The sequence below is a fragment of the Apostichopus japonicus genome, chromosome 3 (assembly GCF_037975245.1).
Source record: "Apostichopus japonicus isolate 1M-3 chromosome 3, ASM3797524v1, whole genome shotgun sequence".
Classification (NCBI taxonomy): Eukaryota; Metazoa; Echinodermata; class Holothuroidea; order Aspidochirotida; family Stichopodidae; genus Apostichopus; species Apostichopus japonicus.
In genome coordinates this window covers 15,131,084-15,156,096 of record NC_092563.1, presented here as the reverse complement: position 1 = coordinate 15,156,096, position 25,013 = coordinate 15,131,084, and the positions used below count along the sequence as shown (strand labels likewise).

The 25,013-nt window shown below is 38.1% G+C and overlaps 1 protein-coding gene across 3 annotated transcripts in view; it reads left to right on the top strand.

Annotated features, from left to right (window-relative positions):
• LOC139964542 (1-phosphatidylinositol 4,5-bisphosphate phosphodiesterase gamma-1-like) overlaps positions 1–19,623 on the top strand; it is a 91,586-nt gene extending 71,963 nt beyond the window's left edge. For all 3 annotated transcript variants that reach the window (XM_071966203.1, XM_071966185.1, XM_071966194.1), the window contains exons 20-33: positions 1,632–1,754; positions 2,375–2,552; positions 2,845–2,916; positions 3,616–3,719; positions 4,376–4,533; positions 4,962–5,125; positions 5,392–5,488; positions 6,783–6,998; positions 7,736–7,884; positions 8,282–8,399; positions 8,568–8,726; positions 10,378–10,466; positions 11,092–11,261; positions 12,865–19,623. In XM_071966203.1, the coding sequence (XP_071822304.1) occupies positions 1,632–1,754; positions 2,375–2,552; positions 2,845–2,916; positions 3,616–3,719; positions 4,376–4,533; positions 4,962–5,125; positions 5,392–5,488; positions 6,783–6,998; positions 7,736–7,884; positions 8,282–8,399; positions 8,568–8,726; positions 10,378–10,466; positions 11,092–11,261; positions 12,865–12,919 (1,852 nt within the window). In that variant the 3' untranslated portion in view covers positions 12,920–19,623. The remainder of the gene's footprint in view (positions 1–1,631; positions 1,755–2,374; positions 2,553–2,844; positions 2,917–3,615; positions 3,720–4,375; positions 4,534–4,961; positions 5,126–5,391; positions 5,489–6,782; positions 6,999–7,735; positions 7,885–8,281; positions 8,400–8,567; positions 8,727–10,377; positions 10,467–11,091; positions 11,262–12,864) is intronic.
• The last annotated feature ends 5,390 nt before the right edge of the window (positions 19,624–25,013 follow it).

Here is a 25,013-nt window from a genome sequence, read left to right as displayed (position 1 = left end):
CTATTATGGAGGCATAAATTATATTTTCAAATATTTCCATCTCTGAATGCTTCGATAGATCCATCCTCCTTTAACCATTGCCAGTATGTTGCATGTCGTAGTAGTGTTTGATGTGGTTTAATTTTTGGTCATTGTTTCCATGTTGCCTGTTTAATAGACCTGTGTGAATTAATCCTGTGTGTGTCAGACGGAGAAACCCTCTTCTATGTCCCTGGCATCTTGGTGGAAGGAGACACAAATCCAACCATTAGTGTTTGCTTATATGATAGAGATCTTTGTGATCAAACATTCCATCCCCCTCTAGCCAAACATTTGAAAGACATCTGGGGGCCGTTGTTGCTCCTTCGATATAAATCTTTAACTTTCTCTTTGTTTTTCTTGGTTTTATTATTTTTTTTTCAAGGTAGAATGTTAATTGTGTTTACATTGAAACACCAAGACCATCATTAGTTAAGAGCTTCAGTATTTTTTTTTTAATTCAGCATCTATAACACCCATCTATACAGAAATAACACATGGTAATAAGTCAAGAATAACATTAAAAACTAAAAAAAAATGTAACAACTGATGATGTCACATTTAGACTTGCTCAAGTCTTCCACCATGTTTATGAAAGGAAAATTAAACCTGTGATATCTCGCAAATGGAATGAAATAAAGAGTTTCCTTTCATGTTTGTGCAGGGTGATCATCACAGTCATCTCTATCACAAAGACCAATGCGATGGTTGGGTTTGTGTCTCTGTTAATACAGGATGACAGTCCATCCATCCCTCCTCTTCTACCAGTCTCCCATCTGCTCCCGCTAGCATCTTTCTCCGTCTTGGTTGTTTTGTATTCATGATATGCATGACGATGTCTGTTCTAAATTCTGATTCTACTATGGAAACATTTCTGCTGTTTTGTTTGTACAAGAGAAATCATGTGACTAGATTTTTAAACATTATTTTAGTGTTGTAAAATGTTGTTTCCAAATGAGAAGGTATGCTCATTCATACAGGTGAGATGATATTCTAGCCATTTCTGACATTAAACAGAATGTATTTTTTTGTTCTAATTTTTAAATTATTATTACATAGGATATTGAATTTATATGAGTAAGTTTACAAAAAGACACTAAGGCTTCTAATATGAAGTATTCTGTTAAGTCAGTCTGTAAGAAGGTATAACAGCCAATTCAGACGAGAACTCTTTCCTGCTGTGATGTGCTTTTGAAATATTCCCATCTTCAATTGTTTGCAATTTTCTACCATTTCAAGAGGAAGGAAAGATTGATGCATTCAACAAAACTTGAAACTGGCCCCTAGAAACCAATATATTATATATATATTTCATATAATATTTCAACATATCATATCAGTAAACACTGTTTATATTGCTCATGGTGTCAGCATTTTATGACACTCAATTAGAAATGTATGCAGACAATGGCGATCTCCTGTTGCCTCCAAAATAATTTAGTAAACAGAAATGACATCTATTTGCATGAAGGTTCAGTATACATACTTGATAGGTCTAGGGAAGATGCGTAGGAAATCACAAAATCAAAAAAGGTTATACGGAACGTGTCTAAGCAGGACATGAAATTAAAATTCAATCGATAGTGATAATTTTGCCTGACTGTTCATAACAGATGGTTTCACAGTAAACTGAGCAGAAACCAGGCGGAGGATATGTTGACCAGGATCCATCGGGACGGAGCTTACCTCGTCAGAAAGAGCGAGAGGGAAAGTGACGCCTTCGCAATATCCTTCAGGTAAGACGATGGAATACAAAGTAAAGGAGAGGTTTGCTTCGTCAGTGACAATCTTTGTATATACTTTGGGAGGGGGGGGGGGGTGTTCTCTGTGAAGGTGAAAATGAGAAGTTAGAGGGAGAGAAGGGGAACCCGAGGTTCCATGGGACTTGTGGGGAGTTTACCAAATATTTCAAATATAGCAGGTCAATAGTAAAGAATAATTGAATCAGTTATGAAATAATATTGTGAAAAAAAAGTCATTCATTTCCGTACGTACAACTTTGATTCTTACGTTTCGGTATCTTCGCAATATCCTTCAGGTAAGACGATTGACTACAAAGTTAAAGGAGAGGTTGCTTCATCACTGACAATCTTTGTTTATACTTTGGTTTTTATTATGTGAAGAAGAAAATGTGATGTTAGAGGGAGAGAAGGGGTACCCCGAGGGTCCATGGGACTTGTGGGGAGTTTACCAAATATTATCAAATATTGCAGGTCAGTAGTAAAGGATAACAAAATCAGTTATGAAATAATATCGTGAAAAAAAAGTCATTCGTTTCTGTACGTTACAACTTTGATTCTAACGTTTCGGTATCTTTGCATGATATTGTTTTTTTGGTTTTTTAACTCACACCCAGAGCTGAAGGAAAGATCAAGCATTGTAGAATCAAGCAAGAAGGACGGTTATTCACGATAGGCAACGCTCAGTTTGAAAGCCTGACCAAGCTGGTGGAGCACTATGGAAAGCACGCCCTCTACCGAAAGATGAAACTCAAATACCCCGTCAGCGAGGAGATGGTCAATAGGGAAGGACAGGTGAGGGCGCTCTTTGACATCACAAAATTTGGTCTAATATCTTATAGTAAATAAGATTCTCTGCATTGAGTTTTCAAGTCATTATATTATATATTATTTCAAAAACAACGGTTTTTAAGTTTCTTTTAGGATTGGGATAATTTTAATAGAGCCCAAGAAGAAGAAGAGATAGCACAGATGACCAACCAGTTTCTTTCTTGTACTGGTGATTGAACAGCCCGGTTATGTAATCTAAGAGTTTCGGTAATAGAGAGAATATAATTGCTATGTTTGATTTTACCCTCCTCTCTAGAATCCAGATGCCGCTGCTATTTACGATGCCAACCCAGAGCTCTACATGGACCCAAATCAGTTTGTACCAAAGGTAAAGAATCTATCGATTCCTTGGCGAAGGCACAAAATAATGCTGAAAAAAAATCTGATACTGATGTCGTGTGTATGTGTGTGTGATTATGTCTATTAGGTCTGTGTATGTGTGAGATGCCTGGGGCTTGCAAACACTATAACTCCAATCTCATAGGTGGTGTGTTGATATACAGTACCTCGAGTGAGTTATCTGTGTAATTTAAAGGTCATTTGAGGTGACCAGAGGTCAGAGTCTGGCATTTTGTTAAACTCAATAAATCTAAATGCAGAAGAACGTTTACCAGTTTGAACCAAAGGTGCGTTTGTAGTCATATTTGCCTGTTATTGTCAGTCAAGCAATCCACGGTGAATATTATACAACTACTTCTACTACAACTAACTCAACCAAGTATCAATAGTAAAGCTAGTTGTGCAACATAGTCACAGCAAGTGTACCAATGCCTAGCTCTATTTCCATGTAAAAACCTGAGCTGTTGACAGTTAAGTAATTCATAGACTTAAATATCATCCGATTGCACATTATCAGCCAGTTGTATAAGTTTGCAGATGAAATTTGAACAAATGCATGTATTTTTTCTTATTTTTTTTTTTATATTTTTTTTTATATTTTTTAATTTTATATATAATTTTTTTTTTTTTTATATTCCTTTTTAAATTTGTTTATTTTTATGTTTTTTCTTTTCTTTTCCTTGTGCAGGTGTGTGTGAAAGCTTTATATGACTACCGGGCTCAGAGAGACGATGAGTTATCATTTTGCAAGCATGCCATCATCTATAATGTTGACAAACAGGACCATGCATGGTAGGTTATGCTGCATATTAGTGTTATGTATGTGTGGTTACTTGGAGTAAGTCAGTAATAGTAGTATATATATGAATGGGATGTGGTACTCTAAGATTGTAAATTTTCATATGTAAAGGAGGGCTTTTTTGAGAAATGTCATGCTGGACACGCAGCTTTAATGCATATCAGTATAAAAACCATTGTTTTTGGTTAATGTCAGGTCACTTGAGGTCACCAGTCTGGGTGAGTGTGATTCCCCTCGACTCTGAACATAATATGTTGTCAAGGAGTGGCATGTTGAAACATGTTACACTTGGTACATGGCTTCCCCATTATGAGTAGAAAATCCCCATTGTGTTTATTGAATGTCAGGTCACTTGAGGTCGCCTCGCATGAGATAGATAACGTAGGCAGTGTCCATATAAACCCAGACACATCGTTGCCATGCTACCAGCCGCACATTTTTGTGAAGTGAAATCGAAGAGAAAAGTCACAGGATATTTTACCTACACCTAGTTTGCTATAAAAATGACTCCATCGTTCCCTAGTGCATGACCTCGGTTAGAGTAAGAACCGTTGAAGCTATCGCTCTGTCCTTTTATTTGCCAAAGTCAAATGTTTATGATCTCACTTAAAGAGTATATCATCAGCTATCTTTTCATGTTTGGCAAAAGGTGGAAAGGTGATTACGGATCTAAAATCCAAATGTGGTTTCCAGCAAACTATGTCGAGGAATGCATAGAACCTAGGAGCGAGTACACCGGACCAAATCAACAGACGTCACTTGAGAGCGAACAAAAGGGTACCGTAGACATCGGAGGTTGTACTGTCGGTGAGTACCAGAAGGAAACAAAAATTCATCCCTTTCAAAGCTTTACCTTCTCTTTGTTTGAGGTCACCAGGGGTCAAATTGTTTGAGGTCACCAGGGGTCACCAGGGGTCAAGAAGCATATTGTTTTTGGTGGAGGTCAGAGGTTATCAGAGGTCAAATCATGAAACCCTTGTAAACATGTACACCCTCACTATACATTACGTCAGATTCATGAAGAAAACTGCTCATGTTACATCATCGAAACCACAATGCATTTTTGCATTCTGGTTCTATTCGTCTTCACCATCATTACTATCGTTATAAATAGTTCTCGTTTTATCCCGACCGTCCACCAAATGAAACAGGTTTGTGAAATATAATGTCGATTGGATTTGAGAGTCATAATCGTGAGTTTGATCCGAGGAAAATGTTTTGATACATTTTTGCAGAGATGGTGATGCAGCAGAGGTCACGCCAGGCGTTTGTATTCCGCATCGTGGAACCCCAGGAAAAAGGTCCTCGGCCAACCATAGAGTTGGCATCAGAGAGTGCCGAAGATATGGAGGAATGGTGTCAATGTATCCAACACGCAGCTGTGAAAGCAGAAGAAATCGTAAGTTCCTCCCCACTATCCCACACAATATATATGTGTATATATATTCATATATATCTATATATATAATTGAAATCGTAATGAGTTGGAAAATCAAGAACAGTGAAAAAACTTCCAGCCTACACTGGGATTTTGAACCTGGGCCTCCCGGTGTATATGTGGACGTCATGACTGCCTTAATAGTTTCTGTTTTGTAAAATCAGTTTGTGCTTCTTATCTCTTATTAATTGCTGTAATATTTTTTTTTTTTAAATTGAATTTTACAGATGATAGATCAGAAAGCCAAGGAGAGGAAGCTGAGGATCGCCAAGGAATTCTCCGACCTTGTGGTGTATTTTAGAACAGTCCCATTCACAGAAGATAGTAAGATTTTCTTTTATCTCTCCTCCCACAATTTAATAAAATATTTTTACAGAATGAAATATAAGCACAAACTTAATTTTGACAAGTTGTTGCAGACTGTTATTAGACACTGCTATTTAGTGCAGGTTTTTTTATGTACAGTTTATTTAAGGCCCATTTTTTCACTTGTTCTTTTGTAAATTAATTTGCTTTCTTTGTAAAAGTGCCGTGACTTTTGTCTACTGAATTGGTGCTGTATAAGTCTCATTTATTATTATATTATTATTATTATTATAATTATTATTACTATTATTATTATAATTATTATTTATTTTGTTTTTTGTTGAGAAATGAGCCTTGAAGCTTACAGACTGAAAGGTCAGTTCCTCAGATGCGGAAAAAAACTAAAAATAGGAAAATAGAAGATTTTTATGAGATCAAAGAACATGTTTACACATAGAAAAAAAAACCAAAAACTTATCAATAAAGTGCAAAAAAAGTGATTTCAGGAAGTATCTTTGACCATCACTGTCTTTTTTTAAAGTAATTACCAGATGTCGTAGGATTTGAGAAATGGTTCAGCAAGTTTGAACTATTTTACAGCCATGAAAGAGAAATATGGGCGGATCTTGTTTGCAAGAGTGTTCATAGTCAGATTTAGTGGTAAGGCTTATCCTGTTAAGATGAAATTAAAGGATTGGTTCAGGTGTTTGACATGTCTATTTTGTATGAAAGAGCACAAAAAGACAAAAAGAACAGTGAAGAAACTACCATGATAGCATGCTCTGTTAAGGAGATATGACACTTTGAAGATATCAAAATTTCTTTGAAAATGACTGGTGTAGAAAGACTAACTGTGAGGGTGTGATGTCACATCCTCACTTCCTTAACATGTGTGAATATATTTCTTTAAAAATTATTTACATTTTTTAACACATTTGAAAATAATATAATCAAAAATTCTTCAGATGTTTAATCTCAAATACTTCCTTTGACAAATATGAGATCTCCTGACATATCTTTTGGTTGAAAGTCATGAAATCTCACAAAATATTTAGAAAAAAAAACAAAGACTTTTTAGGAATGTGAGGATGTGACATCACAGCTAGTCAGATTTCAGCAGTTTCTACACAATCTGATAAAACTTTACACTTGAATATCTCTTTAAACGAAAAAGATATTTGAACAGTTTTTTTCACCATTGTGTTTCTTTTATTGTCCTCTTTCATATAACATAAACATGTATCACATCTGAACCAATCCTTTAACCATTAAAAATAAAACTAAGATTTACCATCTGGTTATATTTCTACAGTTCCAGCAAGGAAGTACTACGAGATGTCATCATTCCCAGAGACCAAGGTGGAACGTTTCCTCTTCCCGGGAAAATCCAAAATCCTGAAGATGTACAATAGTCACCAAGTGAGCCGCACGTACCCCAAAGGCCAAAGAATCGATTCCTCTAATTATGACCCAGTCCCGATATGGAATTGCGGTGTTCAGATGGTGTCCTTGAACTACCAGACTCCAGGTTAGTGAGATTTTATTGAATAGGTAATCTGTGATTGAGTCACTTGTGGTGCACAGATGGTGTCAATGCATTTATCAGACCCAGGGAAATGGGATTTATTTCGTAGCTACTTAATCCCAATAATAATAATAATAATCCCGATGGTGTTTATAGGTATTTTTTTATATCTCATGTGAACCAAACAGATCGACAAGCTGCAAAATTTCAGTGAATACCAGATGTTATAATTCACCTAAACTAATTAAAAATTGCAAGTAATTTATCAGTAGCAAGAAGCCATCTTTAATCATTCCTCCTGTTGATACTGCGTTCACAATTTAAAGGGTGCGAAGACTCGCGAACAAAGAAACGTCTCATGCCGGTAATTTGACCTAGTTTCGAATGAGGTGTAACAGAAATGTTAAACACCATCATCGATCTCAGAAAATACACACAGCTTGCTACCGTCGGCAATTAGACACTATAGTGTACAGTCAGTACATACAGCTGCGGTCAATACCCACAGCACAGTATACAAACGGTACAGCGATGGATATCTCAGGTCCAGCTAAATAAAGATAACAAGGTATCACGTTTCAATACTGTCTGCATTTTGTAGGGACACGAAGAAAACGTCACTTGCAAGCAACCGAAAGTTAACTTTTTCAGATGGCCGCACGCGGTTTGGGGCGAGTCTTCGATGCCTTTAAGTAGCTTTTCCTTTGTTGGAATATACCATTTTCTTCTTCCACACACAGATCGACACATGCAAGTCAGCGAGTCTCTCTTCAGAAAGAACGGTCGCTGTGGTTACGTCCTGAAGCCGAAGTGCATGATGGATGCAAACTTTGACCCCTTTGATAGCAAAACATTACAGAATGTTAAACCCATTCACATTACTATCCATGTAAGACAAATATCTTTTAATATTTCTCATTTTTGCTTTATTTTAGAAATTAACACGATAACAACGTAACAGGTTTCATTATATGACCATTACAGAAGAATGGAAAAGATCTTGATTTTTGGTGACTTATTTCATCCAGAACTGAGAGGACAATGGATTTGAGAGGAAGACTGGTTTATGTATTGTTCTGTGGAGTCTATATTCTGTGATATAAGTGTAAGAAGAACACACAATACAATGCCAGGAAACAGAAAAGTTTCAAGAAACAGGGGAAATATTGTGTTTCAAATAATGGCCCAAAAAAACGTGAAAAAGTTATTAATGTTGTATTAAAAGCTGCTCTGCTATATTTGTTTTGACTTATTCTTCTCAATATTTTAACCATCGATTTTGTCAGATCATAAGTGCAAGACACCTGCAGAAGTCTGGGAGAGGAGTAGCCAGTCCGTTTGTGGAAGTGGAAGTGTTTGGTTGTGACTATGACAATGGCAATAAGTACAAAACTGGCACAAAAGGTAAGGGAAAATACCCCCAGTGAAAGATTTATCATTAACTGTCCAGGGCCGCATAGTCGGTAGTTTATAGTCTTGAGCAATAAATTTAAATATTACTAATTAAGAATGATGGAGAGGTCTTTGTGTAAAGAAAGTTGACTGATCAACTTGATTTTGTTAATTTACCAGCTGACAATGGCTTGAATCCTGTGTTTGAGGAGAGCTGTGAATTTGACGTACTTAATCCAGAGCTGGCATTCCTGAGGTTCGTAGTCCATGATGAGGATATGTTCGGAGATCCTAACTTCCTTGGCCAAGCAACCTTTCCACTTCAGTGCATTAGAACAGGTTAGTTGACCTCTTTAAATTGTTAATTTTCATTATTGTCAGTGATGTCTAAAACATCTTCCTTTTTTTTTGGCCCCCATCGGCTGTCCACGTCACTTTTCCATTTATACCGGGAGTCTGGCTTCGTCCAACAGCGCACCTATCAGTCTTAAATGATTTTTAAAAACTGCTTATCGCATAGTCTGGTACTGACACCTCTGCTGGTGTCATGCAGATGATTTACCCCCTGTGGACATTGTATATGTATGTATGTATGTATTTTAGATCCTCCTGCAAGCAGGAACTCGGGAAGAAGCCTCATTGGCTTATCAAAGCCGCAAGCTGACCAAAGTCAGTCTCTTAGATTCATATTTAACGTCCATGATTATGAATTGTCAATTGTCAACAACTCTGTAACTGGACGACATACATTAATCTTGGAGTGACTCGAACTCGGGACCTTATGATTGAAAGGCACTAGCGTTAACCACTGAGCTAACACTCCTTAATAATAATGTACTGATATATTAGTATATACTAATATAATGAACAAGAACCCTCTACCAGCTGCTTGCTGTCTTGGCTAGATTCATAATCAAAATTACAAAATTCTTCTTGTAAAACCTACTGATTATTTGTGTTCTGATTCTCTCCTGATATATATTAACATGAATTGCTTGATAGTAGTATGTTTTACCTTAAAACTAACAGACAATGACTGTATTTTATGCAATGGCTTCTACCTTCATTTTGGGTTAATAAGCTTTGATAGATAGTTAAATACCTGTCAAATATTTGATTTTCCTGCATGTTTCTATGATGTATCTAGTTGCAATCTTTTAGCTAAATCCCCCCTAATAATGTAATGGAACAGTCTTACTCTCATCTCCAGCTGGTTTAGTGTTGTCATAGCAACTAGTAGTAGTGACTGTTATATCGTCAAGGTCATAGGTTATCTTCATATATACTGTTCATCTTCACTTGAAGTCTAATAAATATTCACAAAATGTAGATGGGGTAGTTTCATTTGCTGAGGGAAATAGTTATAGTTAACAGGTTCAAAGGGGTCAAGGGTCAATGTTAAGATCATGAGACCCTTTAAACCTGAAATGTATTTTTAACCCGTTTTATTCTCCTCTCATTCTCTTACTTTTGGTAAAAATAATAGATGTTAATATTAGATTTTCTTATCCTTAGTTTGCAGTAATATCACAAAACTTCATATCTTGCGGTTTAAAAATATCAATGAAGTAAAAGATGGTTGAGATTAGTGCTGCAGCTGTTCCAATAAAGCCCCTGCACGTGAGAATCAAATACTAGCTAACATATCACTGTAAAAATAAAATAGTAAATACTAACAAGGCAACTTTTTATTTGATATAACACAACAAAGATGTTCAGGTTGTCACAACAGCCTAACTTTCCATCGGTAGTAGCACAACCGAAACCTCTGTAGATTGCTGTATTAATGTATATGGAGGAACGCACAGATTAAGGAAACAACTTACACGAATCTAAAATACAGACGAAAGATAATCAATTTCAACCCCCTCCGCCGCCCAGTTTGTTTGCCCTGTATTAGCTGAAACAAAATATGCGTAAGTGGGATAGCTATCTCAGTGTGGAACATTATCTGTTTTGTAAGAGTTTTTTGTTTGTTTTCCATTTTTAGGGTTCAGGTCCGTTCCTCTCATGAACAGTTACAGTGAGGAGATGGATCTAGCAGCCCTCTTAGTACAAGTAGAGATCAGATACATGGGGGTGAGTTGATTTATCTTAACAAGTAATAGCTATCACACACTGCAGAAGATATTGTATATGTGTATGTATATTAGATCCTCCTGCAAGCAGGAACTCGCGAAGAAGCCTCATTGGCTTATCAAAGCCGCAAGCTGACCGAAGTCAGTCTCTTAATTCATATTTAACGTCCATGATTATGAATTGTTAATTGTCATCAACTCTGTAACTGGACGACATACATTAATCTGGGAGTGACTCGAACCGGGGACCTTATGATTGAAAGGCACCGGCGTTAACCACTGAGCTAACACTCCATATTAATCAACATAATTCACTCATTTCAGTCATAGTCAGAATGCAGGAGGGCTAGCTTGGACTATTAACTTCAAGTTAACGAAACTTTACTTCTTAATCACCGTCAGCAAGCTTCAAACACTGTTAGTTTTTATTTTCTGAAGTCGGAATACTACTGTCACCTCGTGGGTTGCACAACATTTTCTTACAGGCATAGACTGAATAGTATATACAGTTATGTGGAAATTAATATAGCATCATATCATTGACGAATGCGAAAAAATGCATCTTTGTTATGTATTAAAGGTATTATTCTCTCTCCTCCCCCCTTCCCACCCCCCTCCCCGCACAGGAGTGTGACGATGTAGGTCTGTACGATTCCATTAAATTCCTTCAAGGCAAGACAGAGCAGTTATCCACCATGTTACGAGGAGAACAGCTGGCAAGCCAGGAAGCTCGCATTAAGGAGCTGGAACTGCGTAAATGCCAAGAGAAACTCTCCCAACTCAAGGAAGCGAGACAGTGAGAAAAAACACAACTTTTTATTTTGTCTACACAGAAATTCATGATCAATGCTCTAACTTGAGTTTGAATGACATAGTTACAGATATTTGTTATTAAATTAAATCTCACAGAAACTGCACATGAAATATTTCTAAATGCAAAATATCGAGGGGGCCAAAAGGGGGCTTCAAAGGGCCAGAATTCAAAGCAGAATTCAAAGGTTTCCTTACTGTAGCACCTAACCTGCGTTGGAACAAAAGTTAACGATGCAATCAGTCTAGGGACAGAAGTTAAATATAATTCTTAAAGAGGAGGTGAAAGGTCATCTAGTATGACAACCAATGATAAAGAAGCATGTCATGTGAGAAACATGAAGTCAGCTCAAAATTCTGCAAAACCTCGGCATCTTGAATGGTTTCTTAGGGCTTTTGTTATATCAAGAGGTCATAGGTTATCTGAGTCAAGCCTCTGTTTAAGTATTGTCTGTATGGGCTTGTGTGTCATAAGGCTGTGTATATTAGCTACATGTTTATTAAAACTTGAATTTCTCCTTTGTTCAGTGATTTAACAGTCATTTTGCAGAATTTAATTTAATTTAATTTTAATTTAATTGAATTTTATAGTTCAGTCTGATGCTAGCAATGTTGTGAACAAGCAGCATTGGTAGTTTGAGTCAAAAAGATTGCTAGTTCTTTCAAAGTTCAAAGTTCAGAAGGGCAGGTTATTAATGACAGAAAAACCAAGAACCTAATGATGTGAAGTCCACAAGGTTCCCCATGCTGCATATAACATGCACAGATATTCTGTATATCCGAATGTGTTCAAGTGCTGATTAGGACTTTGACAACTGACAAGGGACTACCATAAAACTCCGGAGGATCCCTTTCTGAATCTCTTTCATTAGGGATGTAGTATGGAGCTGCAGTTTATACACATTTTGTAGTTGCTTACGATCAAAACTTTAGGAGAAAAAATGCAGGAATCTATCTGCGTTCACAAAGAAATGTTTGGAATGCTGGATTCCTCGTTCGACCCCTATTAGCAATAGGCACCACAGATTGGAAGTTGGTTCAAAACCAGCTGAGAATGTAGGTTAAAATGGTGAAGCATTCATAAGACTACTGAAGTATAGTGTTTCCAATTGAACAATTAACTGCAAGTAGCCCTGAATAAGAGAAAGAGAGGGAGAGAATATGACTAACATCCTTACCTCCTTACCTGTGGACAAATTACTTATGCATTTTCCTGCGCCATCGGTGCTCACCTCACAGAAAAAAAAATACTACCAACTATACTGTAGCCTGCCAAGGGCAGCCGGTCTAGCCAGCTCTGTCTGGCCAGATCCGGTGCCTTGGCTTGGTCATTCTTTTCCTGTGACTTGCTCTGTTCAGTTGCAAGTCTACATCGAAGGTTTTGATGCTTGTTTCGCATCCGCTCAGCTCACTTGAAGCCTTATTTTCCCTATGTTTGCTCCTCTTGAGATTAAATTGTAAACTGAAACTGGTCTCATGTAATCTGGTATTGTAGTGTGATGGAGGTGTAGTTGCCATGATCCTCTATGATCCATGATCCTCCGTCATGATCCTATCATATTTTCTCTTTTTTCATTTCACTCATCCAGACAGAGAATGGATACCTGTAAAAACAGCTGGATGGCCAGTAACAGTAACAGATGAACCAGAGACGGTGCCACCATCCCTACTTTATAGTACCCGAGGCAGCAACCATCACGTGGACCTACTCTACCCACCAATCGCCACTTGTAAATACCCAAAACAGCAAAGATAGATGAAACATAACTCTTCAGATAGAGAGAGAGGGTTTTTGTCCCCATTTCCTGGGGGATGAATCTCAATTACTCAGAAACTATTGGAGGTGATAGGAAGAAACATTTATACAATGTGGGGTTGTAATGATTGATAAAAGACAGTTTGCAAGTCTAAGTGATTTTCATAGCATCAGGTCCAAGAATCCTGATGGTATGGATTAGGATCTTTATGATATGAAGTCATAAGCTGAAGGTATCAAGTCAAAGATCTGGATGGTATCAAGTCAGAGATCCGGATTGTATCAAGTCCAAGGTCGGATGGTATCAAGTCAGCGATCCTGATGGTATTCATGCTGATGTGAATTCAGTGTTATTTCTGAGAACCTGATACGGCACTAATTGTAATTGGATTAAACTTGATCCTGATGGGATCCAATCTACAGATTTGGATGATATCAAGTCCATGTCACTTGATTGTGATATGACTGATTCTAAAGGTATTAAGTCCAAAGGACCTCATAGCATACAAAGAATTGTTAGTATCCAGTCTGTTCCAGGTAGTATCCAGTCTGCCTTCTAATAGTTTCATTTCTGGCCCTGATGGTATTTATTCTGGTCTTGATATGATCAAGTCTGGGACCTTGTAGTACCAAGTCTGCTCCTGATAGTATCAAGTTTAGTTTGGGTGGTATCAAGTCTGATTCTGATAGTGTCAAGTTCAGTTTGGATGATATCAAGTCTGATCCTGATAGTATCAAGTTTAGTTTGGGTGGTATCAAGTCTGATTCTGATAGTGTCAAGTTTAGTTTGGGTGGTATCAAGTCTGCTCCTGATAGTATCAAGTTTAGTTTGGGTGGTATCAAGTCTGATTCTGATAGTGTCAAGTTTAGTTTGGGTGGTATCAAGTCTGCTCCTGATAGTATCAAGTTTAGTTTGGGTGGTATCAAGTCTGATTCTGATAGTGTCAAGTTTAGTTTGGGTGGTATCAAGTCTGATTCTGATAGTATCAAGTTTAGTTTGGGTGGTATCAAGTCTGCTCCTGATAGTATCAAGTTTAGTTTGGGTGGTATCAAGTCTGATCCTGATAGTATCAAGTTTAGTTTGGGTGGTATCAAGTCTGCTCCTGATAGTATCAAGTTTAGTTTGGATGATATCAAGTCTGATCCTGATAGCATCAAATCTGATCCTAATGATCTGAATCTGGAAGAGAACATTTTTTTGTGAGTAATGAAACATGCCTACCCAGATACCTTAGAGATAGTTAGCACATAATGAAGGTGTGCATGGCTGACAGAGCCAATGATTCAGTCCTTGGAGATGTTCATTTTTTTCTTCTCTTTTTTTTCCTCTTTGTTTCCAATGTAAGGTAACAAAAATTAATAATAATTCAGTGTTTGAAATTGAAGCAGGGGTTCCACTAAGAAATATGCTGCTAAGATTCAGTGAAGCAGAAAAAAAACAATTCAAGTACGGATTGGTAAACTGGATCAAAAGTGTAATAGATTGCTTTTAATTTTATATCTGGTTTTAGGCACTGTCTATTTTCAACTCTTACCTGAAGCCACAACCAGTAACATAATGGGGGTGGAATGGGGTGGGGGAAAATAATTCTTCCTAACTTTTCTCATCATGATTTCATTTGATTTGATTTGATTTGAGGGAGTGCAGTTGCTTTTATTTTACCTTAATACCTGTAAGTTATTGTAACCTGATCAGTGTTGTAAAAATTTTACAGAGGGTAAGAAAAAGTCTTTTGGATTTTAATAACCTGTGAATTAAAAAAAAGAGAACAAGGTGTCTTATGAAAATGTTTGCAGTGTTGCTGACCTAAAATATGTTCTTCATTTAACTCCTTTCTTATTTCCTGCTGGGACTGCTAGTTTTTTGAATCCCAGGTTATGATGGTACCAGAGGCCTTGCTGCCCTAAGTACCCTCCCTAGCACCCCTTGAGGGATTTTTCATTTACTGCTTATAGTACCATGAAACAGGCATATTAAAGCTGCAGTTTGTGTCGTAGGTTGTATGAAATGCTGTGTCATTCTTAAACTGAGACGTATAATATTTTTGATGTATTGCTCTGTACACTCATCCATCTAAATTAGACATCTATGCAATAATAATCGATCGCTTTCATCTTAAACTTTTGCGAGTTATTTTAACTGTTTTATGATAATCGGCCTGTATGGCAGATATTTTTACGATGCTAAGTAGCCACATGTGTATATGAGAGAATGTCGAACGGCTTATAACATACGCCTCGCCTCTGATGGATATCCAATTTACTGTTTTGGCTTATTGTAGCATTTTTCACAATCTGGAAGACCGTCCCGAATGGGGAAATAATCTGTGGATATCTTCTCGGCCAAAGAGCCCAGGCAACTCACTTTGGCTGGCCAGGGAACAAATCGAGATGCTCACTCTCATCGGTTGTACGCCACCGAATTTATATCCACTCGATCATAGCCCCAGAATTATCCGATACAGAGAATTTCATTTGGAATTCGCAGTTGGAATATTAAATTATTAATATCATAGTAGTTCCAAATTCCAGTTGTTCACCAGCTCGCAATATTTTGTTTAAAGGAAGGTTTAGTTTTCTCTTTGGGATATAAAATGGTTTGTACATCGCAAAAACAAAACAAATTCCGATGCATATGATATCTCCTACTCTGCTTGTGTCAGATGCATTCATGAAAATGTCACAATTCTTTTTTTTTTTAATGTTTATCCTGGTAATAAAAAATGAAGTATGGATGGTTTTTTATCCTAGCAGCAGAAGCAGGTATATTTTGTCAGGGACTCTGCCAACAGAATATCCTATTTAATTTGAAGATAGCTATTACTCTATATCTACATCTATGAACGTATATGATCAACTTTGAAATGAAGTTTAGAGTAGACAATGCCCCACCATCTGATATCACCATACGTGGGTAAAGTTCTCTAGAATTTCTCACTAATTTGGTTCTCTCTTCGATCCTAAGCTTAGCTGTCTGTCTGGCACCTTTGTCCATTTTTTTTTCATTTTAATAAGCCTCCAAAGAGTTTCTGCTAGGATTAAAATGTCAGGTCCACTACCCTTTTTTTTATAAACCTTTCTTTCTACATAGTAAATCTGTGTTGTTTTCTTAATCTCTCACTCATTGTCATATTAACATTGCTTAAAATAGCAATACAAAATAGCCAAAACACAGTCTGTTGGATATATTTGACAGGTTAAAAAACTCGGCCAACTTGGTCCGAATGTGTTTTCAAAAGCAAAAGATAAATGAGGAAGAAAGATGGAATTGATAAAGACTGTCCGAACAAGTTTGTCAGTTTTTGACAAAAAAAATCAAGAAAATTGTCCTTTACTTTCATGAAGAAGAAGAGAAAGGAAAATACTGCATGTTGTTTTAGTTGGAGAACCAGTTTTTCATAATGCTGCAAAACAACCAAACAAAAAGGTGGTAGGGTGTGGTAAACATGATTGCCAAATGTGCAGTTAACACAGTATTTTTTATGGTGCTTAGTTCAGCACCCACTTTGCAGGATAATCAGAAATAAATAATAGATACCAGGAATGGTGATATCGGTACAGTAGAATTGAGACTAGAATGTCCAAGTTTTTATTTAGATTCCGCCAGATTTCATTTTGAAAGAGATTTCAATTTGAAACCATATCAGGAAGGGAGTGACCACTAAGTAACACATGACACAATATGTCAGAGCAGTGTCGGTATCTGTTACACAAAACATTTTGAACACATTTCTTGGCATGATCCTAGACTTTAAGTGTCCTTGGGGGGTAGGGGGAGGATGTGGACAAATCTAGTGGTGGTATTTAAGAAATATTTAAATTCTTCAATGAATAATACACCAAGTTTATCGAGAAAGGTTACCTCGTTATCGTTTTCTACCATTACAAAGTCAACAGGGTCCAACTGACTTACTAGGCTGAAAGCAATGTATGTGCAGAGCCTCTCAATTGAGCTCTTTTACGGACCTGACGAGAGGAGTTAAGGGTCAGGGTCAGAGAGAACCAAAATCTCTCTTTTTCTCTTAAAGAAAGCAATGTGCAGGGTAGTTCAGTAGGTTCCTCAAGCCTAAAAATTTTAATAACCAATACATGCATACCCAAGGAAGGCAAAATTTTGTGGGTTCCATTTTTTTTCTTTTCTCGTTACGTAGACCTGTTGCAGTATTACAGTATTATTTTGGCCCATGGGCTGCCTAGGGAGAACCTGTGCTGTATTTTATGAGACATTTTATGTTTTAAATATCAAAGCCTTAGTTGTGGATGTTCTTTCTGCACATTTCTGTTTTCTAGTTTTTTCTTAAAACTAACTGTACTTTTTATTGATACCAGCAAAAACAAAAGACTTGTCGTAACGAGAATGGCATAGTTATTGCTTCTATATGTTTCTTTCCTTCCTCTCCCCCCCCCTCCCCCCTGCCCAACTTTTACCCCCTTTTTTCGTTCGTTTCCCTTTATTTTAAGTTTTTCCATTCCGTTCATCTTCTTCTCTAAGATAAGATTGCTCAGGTATTAAAGACAAAACAATATTGATCATGAGAAGTTTTTACTATTAATTTTTGATATCATATATGTTATGTTTCATCATGTAGTAGAAGAGGTATTCTTTTTAAAAAAAAAAATTGGTTTTAATCAGATGGTTTTAAGTCAATAGATTAATGATATCTAGGAACGGTTTTGGTCTATTTTGTAGGTAATATTCTGATATAACGTTTCGATCATTGCAACAATGATTAGTTTTTATATTTCTATATTTCAAAGATAAGATGTTTACTTTTACAAGTTGTATTACAATCAGGAAGACACCCCCCACCCCCCCCCTCTATGATAAAATTTAAATCCCCTTGAAATTTGGTCTCTAGTTTTGTTAAAAGCATTTTTTTTTTGCATTTCATGAAAAAGAAGGGGAAAAAACCCATTCAGGCCAAGTGTATACTAGAGCATAAATATAGGAGATATTTTCCACTGGGTTAAAACGTGAATATGTTTATAAAAAACTTTGTGATTGGTCCACAACACATACACAAGAGATGTACCTTGGCCAAGTCTGAGTCTGGTGTTGCAAATATGGGCTTAGAGGTAAAGTCTTCATTGTCCAGTGGGTGATTATTGTAGGTAATTTACATGTTGATTGCACGGGTGGGCCAAAAAGTCATGAATACATTAACAAAGACCTATGTACTCATTGATACGCGAAAGGAAAACAAAACGAAAACGAACAGTGCATGTGGGTCGTAGCAACAGAGTAATCAGCGATCGGCTGCTTCATCGTTTATAATCTTTTTGTTGGGTAAGAGGAATAAAACCTTTGCGATAATGTAATTAAAATTTTTACACAGAATACAGTCTGAAGTCACTCTGTTAGCAGCTGTCTACTTACTTCTTCTTTGTCAAAGTCTCTTTGCTTCAACAAGACTGTTGTTTTTGCCTCAGGAATTTCATTGTCATTCATTTTCTTGGAATATGTCATTTTATCTGAATTTCTCAAACATTTTTCAACCGTACAAAATGAACTAAGAGTTGGTTTCAGTGATCGTGTGATAGCAGAATTTTTCCCAAGATGAAGGAGACATTGTTGTGGAAAGTCTTATCGTCAGTCAGTTTATGAAATCTCCGATACGGGATGACTGAGATCATAAATCGTGATTGCATTCACTTACTGACTATTAAAATTCATGTCTAATAAAATTAAGAGATGATATTTTTTATGAAAGCCAAAGATATTAAATATAAAGGGGAACAAACATGAAAAGTGGAGGAGAATGTAAAATACGTTTCTTTGAAAAGCAAATTTTTGGCCAAGATCATTTTGACCTCTGTAAACAGGGAGTGACCATGTGTGGCGAATTGCCTTTATGAAACTGTTTGACCTTGTACAGTATGGTTTAGAATTTTGTTAGTCTCACTGGCCACTGACAGTGTATGGAGTGAGTGCAGTACAATACGTGGTTTACAATTTATTCTATCAAGTAATCACATTAGGTTTACCCATTAATTAATGCACATTTTTTTTTCTCAACAATCTTATCAAACCCAGTAATATTGCTCAAGATAACAGCACAACTTATCAAAGTAAGATAGTTTTGCTAAATTTTTGATATCCTTAATGAAAGGTTTAAAAAAAAATTGAGTTGATCTTGGCATGGACCCTTGGGTGTTTCCTCATAGTGTAAAACGAATCCTCCCCAAAGAATACCCCCAAACCCCCCCCCCCCCAAAAAAAAGGCCACTAAATGGAAAGGTGGTTGGTAATGGTGGATGTCTTGATCAGAATGGGGTATGGAGTTTGGCCAGTGAAGTGTCACAGAGATTGTAACATTTATAATCAGTGCATGATAGTGAGGTCAAATCTCTCTGAAGATAAAATAGACAGGGAGAGGGATGAGATCCCGTTAAGGATAAATTTAGAGATTGTAACCGGAAGAATTATTTGCCTCATGTTGTTTTCCTACCACATGATCAGTAAGCAGCACATTATGAACACTTGTTGTAACATATTATTCTATAAGTAAGCAATATTATGTGAAAAAAATACAAAAAATCAAAATTAGATATTGCTGATAGAATAAAAGAGTTTAGTCCATTCTTTTTACAAGTTTGTGTCATTTTATTCTTTGCATCTTGTGTCCTTAAGGGCATTGAAGACTTGTCCCAAACCGCATGCCGCCCTCTGAAAAAAAAAATTAACTGTCCGTTGCTTGGAAGTGAAGATTTCTTCTTGTTGCTACAAAATGCAGACAGTAATGAACCCTGTTACCTTGTTATCTTTTATCTGGACCTGAGATCAGGGAGTTCCATAACAACTCCCTGTTGAGATGTCCATCGCTGCTATGTACACTGTTGTGGGTATTGACTGTAGCTGCATGTATTGACTGTACACTAGTGTCTAATTACCGACGGTAGCAAGCTGTGTGTGTATTTTCTGGGATCAATGGTGGTGTCTAACACTTCTGTTACACCTCATTCGAAACTAGGTCAGATTACCGGCATCAGACGTTTCTTTGTGCACGAATCTTCACTCCCTTTAATATCTGGATCGATTGGTCCAACAAGAACAAATTATTATTTCAAGTTTAGTAGAAGAAAGGATTATGTGCAAATGAGGATTAAGGTCACTGCCTAACTCGGTCGGGGGAGGGGGAAGGCAGGGGTGAAGGATTTTGGTGTTGATTATTATTGATTAGCACAATTTTGCATTTACAGCTATTTGTACAGACCAAAATTTATGCCTGAGAGTGCACTATACGTTTTTAAAACTTTATTTGTTTTCCCCTCCTTTATAAAATACTTCCTTTGCCTCTGGCCCTTCCACATTTCTTCAGCCCCAATCCTTAATCAGTCGGGGCTCATGAGGTTAGATGACTGGGGGTATTTCTTTTTACAAAAGCGGTTATATCGGGCACCATGCACATTTGACTTGAGACACTACCACAATATAATGTGACAACATCGGTAAATTTAAAACAGCGAATTTTCTCACATTTGCCTAGAGAATTCGAAATTTGTCCCTTGATATTAGTGCCGTCTGATATTAACTCGTCACTTTCCACCCTCCCTACCCCCTCACCATGTTTACCCCTAAAAAGAAGTTTTAAACTGTTACATGACCAATATCGCATTGAGGAGCAAATTTATAACATATGATGTTTCTGCACCTCTCCGACGGCTCGCTCTGACTAACATCCACATTTAACGAAAAAATTTCTTAAAATTTTCCTGATTTTCACACCGTCTGTATACTTTGAACTATGCTCTCTACGACATGGAGAAATCAATGATATTTGGAGCTATGGCAAAACAATCAATCAATCACATGTCATATTGTCATTATTGGTCTCTTTTGCGACAATGGTTGGAGATTTACATTACTGTGTAGTTGCGTTATGGTACTTAACGAGTTGTTGCTGTACGGTGGTACATTACGGACATGAAAAAAAAGTTGTCAAAAAGTCGAAACCATTCTCGGAATTTTAGTTTTATGTCTTGACAATTCGACACTTAATCTCGAACTTGTGACCTTTAACTTAATCTCAGTTATAAATTACAGAAGTGGCCTGATTTTTTTCACCTCCAACTTGAAGTGATAGGCTCATGTTTGTCATGTTTCTTCTCAACGGATAAATAGCCTCAAGTCTTTTTTCATTGCCATTTTTACATTTTTTTCGAAACTTATAAAGTTCTGCTATATTATACGGTTTGCACGGAGATGTGTGTATATAAAGTCAGTTGAAGGAAAACTGAAACAGCGGTGCAACCATGCGTGTGTATTTGTGAGTGATATTGTTGTCTGGGGCTGTTGTTGTCGTGTAGACATCAGTAGTACGGTAGATCCTCCGTAATATTTTATTAAAGTCCTACGAGTCGGCGACTTCCTTTTCCCCTTTGATGTATGCCTCGGAAAACAAGCACGTACACTGCAAACAAGTGTGTTTTAGACTCTGATTGAGGACCCCCATTGTTTTTTTCTATTGTACGAATTCACGTATCCCTGACCATAACAATACCTATTAACAATACAATTCTTCTGAGGAAGGTTAGAGTACTTATAGGTACAAACAAAATAGGAAAGTAACATGGATTAAAAAATCGGAAATTTTTTTGACCCACTCCTTGCTCAGAATTTGACTTTCTGAAATTCTCCTTTTGTCTCATATTTCGACGATATATTTCAACATCTGTCGATTCCCACTTCTTTTGAAAAAGAAACTTATTTAGGCTTAAAAACACGAGATTTGAAGGTTAAATATGTAAGTTCGACAGTTCCGACAATGATCTCAAACCACTACGACATGTGTCTAGTGATTTTATACAAATTTCAAGAACGAGTAACAAATGCGACGGATTATGAACGTTATATATATAATATGATTGTCTGAAACTATTTTTATTTTTTAATTTGCTTATGATGATGGTTCGGTACTGGTTATGAATGCCATTCCTCGTTAGAACGAGGTAACTAATTACGCCTTTGTGCCCTGTTGCTATTCGTGCGTTAAGTTCCATCCTCTCACACAGTCCAAGTATCTTGGTTTTGTAATATTCCTTGGAACGAAGGTGCGTACCGGGGGTTCGTAAGAGGCTGCACCAACATACCCCACCTGGGCAGGGGCGTCAATCCGATTTAAAACATGGGGGCGTAATCGATTCGAGTATTCTGGCCGGAAGTACTATCTAAGCGGAGCGCCACCATCAGTTGGCGCACAGCGTACCAAGAAAATTTCAGATTTCAATACCTGCCAGATCGCTTGAGATGGCACTTACCAGGCTGGATAGCAGCCATCTAGTTGCGTGATTTCAAGAGAAAATGACAAATTCGTCACTCAGGAAATCTGCAATAAAGTTCATGCGACCTTAATTTTGGTGGATTATTTCTTTTATTAGTGATTCCAATTGACATGAACATTAGAACCCAGTGCAAGTTGACAAATGATGCGGCGAACTGGAAACCCCAACCCCATTTTGCCCATTGTTTCAGGATAGAATATCCCTCATTTGTTCGAACCCGTGACAACTAACAATCTGTGAATAAATTTACTTCGAAATGGGCACATTATATTGCACCAAGTCGGTCAAGGAATGACCCCAGGGCCTCAGATATAGCCCTATAGGAACGATGTCCCAAAATGTCCCGGACATTATAGGCGAAGGAAGTTATCCGCCGCGACTGCATGCGAGAGGGCAGACTTTTTGAACTAGTTTAAGGCTCCGGCCGCACCGTTATCCGCACACAGCTTGTAGTTTCAATATCAAGTTTCGCTCGTCGCGACAAACAGACAACGTTGCAGGTCTACCGATGTGAAAAATCTCGGTCACTTTTCATATTGTAACGCGCCGTCCTCGGTGGTGAGCGCAAGGAAGAGTGGAAATGCGGGAACACAGGAATGAGGCTGTCGACAGGAGATATTAAAGTTTACCCGTTTATTTACGATCTATATACATGTCAAGATGGTGCACAGTGGTCGTGCATTACAGAGGCAATTATTAAATACGAAACCAGGTTTTAACACATGCTTAGAAGTCGATGAAGTTAAATACAACACAGTACATTACTAATGGCGGGTCTCGACACGGAGGGCAGAACGATAGACTTCGGCGCTGAAGATTGGGCTATGGTGAACGGCGGCGCAGTTGGCGGATTGATGAACTGCGGCGCAGTCGGCGGAATGGTGAACAGCGGCGCAGTCGGCGGAATAGTGAACAGCGGCGCAGTCGGCGGAATGGTGAACAGCGGCGCAGTCGGCGGAATGGTGAACAGCGGCGCAGTCGGCGGAATGGTGAACAGCGGCGCAGTCGGCGGAATGGTGAACAGCGGCGCAGTCGGCGGAATGGTGAACAGCGGCGCAGTTGGCGGATTGGTGAACGGCGGCGCAGTTGGCGGATTGGTGATCGGCGGCGCAGTCGGCGGATTGGTGAACTGCGGCGCGGATTGGTGATCGGCGGCGCAGTTGGCGGATTGGTGAACTGCGGCGCAGTCGGCGGATTGGTGAACTGCGGCGCGGATTGGTGATCGGCGGCGCAGTTGGCGGATTGGTGAACTGCGGCGCAGTCGAACCGAAGTGTTGAACCTGGTCTTCTAGGTTATTTTACTCGTCGTCCGATCCGACTTCCTGGGCTGTTCCACCACTGTTTTTGCCAATAGATGACTCGTTCGTCTCCTAACTCATGGTCAGAATCGTTCTACCCCTCCTATTCCGAGCCGGGAACCGCCCCTCGTCCGAGCCCGCAGTTGCTTTTAAACAGAAACTACTTCCTATACCTATAACGTGTGAACCTACACTTAAACCTATTAGAAACATAAACCACGCCCAGTCTACAACCATCAACCAATAAAACACAATTAAATACGACATGCGTGCTGGTCAAGATTTACCCAGACCTAACATTTTTGGCCCCCCGGAACGTAAACTAGACGTCCTACTCAGTGACCTCCAAAGTCGGTCAACAAGAGAGAGTTCCCCCTTAACAGTTGTTCATAAATCAAGCAAGTGACACCCCCTTATAAGATTTTATCTAACAAACAATTCCTGTAAAGCGTCTAATAATGTGAAGAATCAACCCAAGTTAAAACATTTGATTGGAGAAAATACTTGTTAACGCTAACGACAAACAATGAGCTTTGACGTGTCGTTACAATATAAATGAACTTCTTATATTCGATGATATGAATCCTGAGATGTATAAGCCCTAACCTAATAGAGCCACGACACTACTCTTTTTCCAAATGTGTGTGTGTTGGGGGGGGGGGGGTGAGGGGGACATTTGATAGTGTGCACTCCACTAATCGAAATGTGGGGAGCGTGTCCCCCAGGATTGAAGCCCATGCACCCGGGTGCGGGTGCGGGTCGCGGTGATGAAAAACAAACTAAACAATTTTGTGCAAGGGCGGCACTACCATCAGTTTCCCAGGCCCGTTCCTGAAATACTGAGGAACTCCTTTTACCTGTTTCCCAAACCTACTGCATAGTTGGTATTTGCTGTCAGTATTTCATCGATGTATCATCGGTAGAGATGTGTGAATAGCCTTTCTGGCAGCACATCACCAAGTTGCGTAATATATAAGTTTTGACAACCAAGCTTAAGGAAGTATCCAACCAAGGATAAGGAAGTACTCGAGAGGGTCCAGAGGAAGGCTACTAGTTCCTCATTAGTTCCTCAAAGGGTTGAAAGGCGGTCACAGCTGCAGATATCTCACCACACTGGAGCTTAAGAGATTACGTGGTGACTTGATTCACTGTTTTCAAGATTGTGTATGGTTCTGACAATATATCCCCCACTGACTTTTTCATGTTTGCTAGTAGTAGTTGTACCAGAAGTCATTGTCTTAAACTCCAGAAGTTTCGAGTATGATTAATATTCGGCATAACTTTCTTTTTCTAATAGGGTTGTGAATGAGTGGAACGGTTTGCATGAGAAAGGTGAACTTGCAAGTAGTGTGAATGGGTTTAAGAATACTTCGGACAATCGCTTTAAGCATGTAATCGGGTC